This window comes from Bidens hawaiensis, unplaced genomic scaffold (genome assembly GCF_021521415.1).
Source record: "Bidens hawaiensis isolate Kalapana, Puna unplaced genomic scaffold, B.hawaiensis_p1.1 tig00013347_1, whole genome shotgun sequence".
NCBI lineage: Eukaryota > Viridiplantae > Streptophyta > Magnoliopsida > Asterales > Asteraceae > Bidens > Bidens hawaiensis.
Genome location: NW_027492132.1, coordinates 96,108 through 101,244, shown reverse-complemented (window position 1 = coordinate 101,244; position 5,137 = coordinate 96,108). Strand labels below are relative to the sequence as shown.

General features: G+C 35.5%; 1 protein-coding gene across 1 annotated transcript; it reads right to left on the bottom strand.

Moving 5' to 3' along the window:
• Window positions 1-1,046: 1,046 nt before the first annotated feature.
• Window positions 1,047-4,397, bottom strand: LOC143543894 (UDP-glucuronic acid decarboxylase 1-like). The gene is made up of 7 exons (XM_077036112.1): window positions 3,641-4,397; window positions 2,982-3,124; window positions 2,813-2,892; window positions 2,594-2,677; window positions 2,399-2,473; window positions 1,441-1,533; window positions 1,047-1,342 (listed from the first exon to the last, which is right to left on the bottom strand). Exons 1-7 carry the CDS (start codon window positions 4,267-4,269, stop codon window positions 1,133-1,135), a joined length of 1,314 nt encoding a protein of 437 aa, XP_076892227.1. The 5' UTR covers window positions 4,270-4,397; the 3' UTR covers window positions 1,047-1,132.
• Between the last annotated feature and the right edge of the window lie 740 nt (window positions 4,398-5,137).

Below are 5,137 nucleotides of genomic sequence, written 5' to 3'. Positions count from 1 at the left end.
CTCTGGAAGACGAAACACCACTTGATGTTCGAGTGCACGACGAACAAGAAGGCGTTTCTACAAGTAATTCTGATGAATAAGTCGCCACTCAATAATTACGACGAACAAGAAGGCTTTTCTAGAAATAATATGTCACAACTTTATATTTATAAGTTTAATGTTTTGTTAGTTTGTTTTTGAATATTTTAAAACATGTAACCTTTTTTTTTTGAACTTCTTAAAGTAAATAAAATGAATTTTATGTTAATTGTTTTTTTTATTTAACATGTTATACAAATACGAATCGTATAACACCGCTCTTGATTATAATTCAGCATTTGACTTGCGTAAGCCAAAAGACTATAATACATAGCAAACTCAACAAATGTAACACGATACAGATTTAAGTTCACCATTACACGATACAGACTAATCAATTCAAACACGCTGACACTCATAGCATTAAGTTCAATATGTTGTTTACCATTGCTCTGTGGGTGAACAACAAAAGTAGCATAAGCCTCTTCAGAAATCAGAAGAACACAAATCATCACCTACACAAGCAGCGGAAACGAAAAACGAAAAAAAAAATAATATTTTACACTGTAACCGGTTGGAACCGGTTACAGTGTAAGAACCGGTTTAGGAACCGGTCAGAACCGGTTCCACCGGTTCCGGGTCCGAGGGTTGGGGAACCGGTTCGGTTCCCTAACCGGTTCGACCATGAAACCGGTTTAAACAGTGATGTTGACTAATGGAACCGGTTCCGGTTCCTTTGACCAACCCGATTTGATCACCTATACTCAAAGGTTGCTTTCTTCCTTTTAGTTAAGCCCACAAACATATAATGGATTTATGAAGAAGCTTCCTTACCCGACCCGACCCGACCCATTCACGCCCTTGTTTTTTTTTTTTGGCTAAAAATTAGAAACTTTATCGACACAACTTGAAAAGATAGAAAGTAACATCAGTTGACACAATAAAAAGCAAAAATAAAAAATAAAAATTCTTTGTTGATGCTACATCAAAATCTATTACACAAACAAACCAATCCAATTAAAGGGTTTGGATGGGAAAAACACATGAAAGAAATAAGCAAACATATAGATATAAGTTGCTGAATCTATACACATATGTATGAATCAAGAAAATCTCACTTTGCACCTTTGCCTTCATCTTCATTCAAGATTCGGTTTCTGAAATCAGCTGCCATTAATGGCAGACCCTCACGAAGCGTTATTTTAGGCTCCCAATTTAACATATTTTTAGCCTTGCTAATATCCGGTTTTCTCTTTTGAGGATCATCGGCAGTGTTCTCTTTGAACTCTATTGTAGCACTCGGGTCAACAGTTTCTTTGACCACCTAATATTAAAGATTATATCATCATATGATTATTTTGTAAACTAGATATATTAAAAAGGGCGAGTCGAAAGACGGGTTTGGGGCAGGAGTAGACAAACCTCAGCAAGTTCTAACATTGTGAACTCTCCTGGATTGCCCAAGTTGAAAGGCCCAATATGCTCGCCTTCCATTAGTGCCATGAGTCCATCAACCTGAATTCAAGAAGGGCAAAATTGTCAAATTATTTGCTTCATTTCACAATGAAGATCAATATTATTCATTGTTAATCTGATCTAAAGACCCACATTAAATCATACTACAAATGAAACTCACTTGGTAAACTAAAAAGGTGAAATTTGACATGCAGGGTTAAACAGATTAATATTAACTGCAAAACCGATATGATTTTTAATCATTTTTTTTATGAAAATCGTACACCAAAGAGACGAACTTTGCGCACTTTTTTCCCAGATTTTAGCAAACAACTTTAAACTCTGGGCTATATAGAAACTACTTTAGACTTTATTACAGATTTTAGCAACCAAATTACATTTATTTACAACTTATTTTCTAGTTAGATTTCATAGTTAGCAAATTAAGCTGATCCCTTATGCAATGGTTGACATAAATTTGTCATCTTAGTGTATATGTATATATATGTCAGGTGGCATATGATGTGACCTTCAACTGTTACTTTAAATAAAAACTTTAGTAAATAAAATTATTTTCTATTTTCTTTGAATTAGAGATTTTTATGCATATTTGAGATGTGATGTGGCATCTGGCATGACACCAGTCAGTGCCACCTCAGCAATGTACAAGTAGAAAAAGTTAAAATGAGATTAATTGCTAAAATGGGTAGTAAATTACCAAATTATAAGTTGATTTCTGTTTTCGGCTTAATTTATAGCTGGTTGCTAAAATCAATAAAAAATGTAAATCTTGTCTCTATTTGTGCAAGTTGCCCTTTAAATAACCATCAGATTTAGATTTAAAACTAAATCTTAGACAATCTTACAATTTACATTAAACAAAAGGCTTATTAAAAGTTATCCTACAGCTTATGTAATAACATACCAAGTCAGAGACATATTGAAAACTTCGTGTTTGTTTTCCATCACCATAAACTGTCATTGGTTGTTTGCGAATGGCCTGCAAAACCAACCTTCTCATAAGAAATTTAACCATATACAAGATTCATAATAACCAGTAAGTGATCTTATATCATTTATCAACTAATGAGAGGAAAATAAAAAAAGGATTCAGTTTCACCTGTGAAACAAAGTTGCTAACAACACGCCCATCATCCAGACACATCCTAGGACCATATGTGTTAAAAATACGTGCAATCCGAACCTACAGTAAAAGCCATAACTGTCACATTTCATGCTGCCACGATGATGCAATAAGTTGTTTGCAATGTCCATATCATAGGGAAATGAACTAAAAGAGTAACGATAAAATGTAATTATTCATTAATTCATTAATTACCTCAACGCCATCACCACGATGATAATCCATCGTCAAGGTTTCAGCCGTCCTTTTCCCTTCATCGTAGCAGCTTCTAACACCTATGCAATATCATAAACTATATGGTTACAACTTACAAGCATCACACAAACACAAAGTAACATAAGATAATTTTCAAATAATGGTTCACCTATCGGATTCACATGCCCCCAATACGTCTCCTTCTGAGGATGCTCAAGTGGGTCCCCATAAACCTCACTCGTGCTGGTAAGCAAAAATCTTGCCCCTATTCTCTTGGCAAGTCCCAGCATGTTTAAAGTGCCCATCACATTGGTCTTGTAATCAAATTAGTTAAGGAATTCTAAACACGCATTACGTCAAATCCACATAGTAAATCAAAAATCATACCCAAACATTAAATAAAAAAAGTAAACTTTTACTCAAATCAAGACTTCAAATAGCGATTACAAGTGGAAAGCCGGTTCGAATTTGGTATTTACACAAGTTCTATAATTGTCACAAGAAAATATAATGCAACATTGCAACCGGTGCTGATATTTCGGCCATAGCCTCATATGCATATTAAAACTAAATCTATCGCTAAACTTGAAAGTTTAATGATAACTAAGTTAACAATGCCACCTATTAACAATCCATAAAGATAACCATATTCAAAATCATTAAAAGAACAACAAAATCAATTAACTTTATATTTTAGCGCGAATATATGTTACGAAATCAATGGTTTGCAAACTAATCTTAAGTTAATGGAGATGCTACACATAACTGAATGAGACCTAATAACAATAACAATAACAATAGCAGTAAAGATTAAAGATCTGAAAAAAGGATATAATAGTTTTAACCGGATTATACTTATAATGCACGGGCGAAGCCGGACACGCCAAATGATAGATCTGATCAACCTCCAGCAATATCGGTTCGACGACATCATGCCTAATCAACTCAAACCTAGGGTTCCCAAAATGATGCATCACATTCTCTTTTCTCCCAGTAAAAAAATTATCAATCACAATGACGTCATCACCTCTAGCAATCAACTTATCCACCAAATGACTACCCACAAACCCAGATCCACCTGTCACCACCACCCGCCGCCTCTTCCCGCCAATACTCACCGGAACCCTAACCGGCCGGTTGAGATTAAAAACCGAGTCTTTACGTGAGATCCCAAGTGGGTTTTCACCGTTATGGGTGATTGAGGTGATTTGGGCATCTGGGTCGGTGGAGTTTGCGGGTTTGAAGATGACGAAGGTGGATCCGATTAATATTCCGATGAGGATGAATAAGAGGCGTTGATCTTTGAGGAGGTAATTGATGGATCTTGGGATGTATCTGGAGGATGATGATGATGAAGGGTGTTTTAGGGATTTTGGAGAGTATGGTAAGGGTTCGGAAGTGGGTGATTCTTCGTCTCTGCGTTGGTTTGTGATTGTTTGTTTGTGTAATTGCTTCATGGTGGTGTTGATTGAGTGTGGAGATTTGTGGGTTTTGAAGATCTGTAGTGGTGATGACGAAGAAGAAGAAGTGGTTTGTTGCTGCTAGTTGAAGCTTACATGGTGGGTAAATTGTAAAAAGTTAAAAAGAAAATTGAAATAGACAACACGGGTGCTTATTAGGGATGAGCTCGGATCAGAATTTTATCGTTATCGATCTGGAAAACTTTGATCCTCATAAATATTTGGTACTGTTATTGGTATTGAAATATTTGATACTAGTATTTTGTATAAAATTCGAGAAATATCGATATCGAAAACTCAAAAACTCGAACCGCACCAAATCGGTACCGAACGATATTGAAAACGCATTCCTAGTGTTTATGGTGTTTTGTTAGTTTTTTATTTGGAACGACCAACTAAGTAACGACGGGTACTCCGTACGCGGTCCCATTGGCTAAAGGTAGCCCGAGTCGGCCAGGAGTCCGGCCGGACGGAGCCCTTAGCGGTCCACCTATCGAGGGATTCCCCGAATAGTGTTAATGATTTTTTTTAAGATTAATGGATTTTAATAACTTTAATTTTGTTTTATTTGTCGGGATTTAAGGGTGTTGTTTGAGTTTTTTAATTGGGTTTGGTGTTAGGATTATTTGAGTTTATGTTATAGGAATCCTACATGTTTACTAAACCAAATAAGATTTAAGTTAAATTGTTTCTGGTTATTTGTTTTGGGTTTTATTCGGGCCAAGATAATATGTATTCGGGTTTCTAAGTACAGGCTAGTATACATAGTTTACAATTTATCTTAATAAGCACAAATTGTCATATATAAAAACCCTCAATTTGATAAACCGTTTAAACCCATACACCAAACACACATATTAACTAG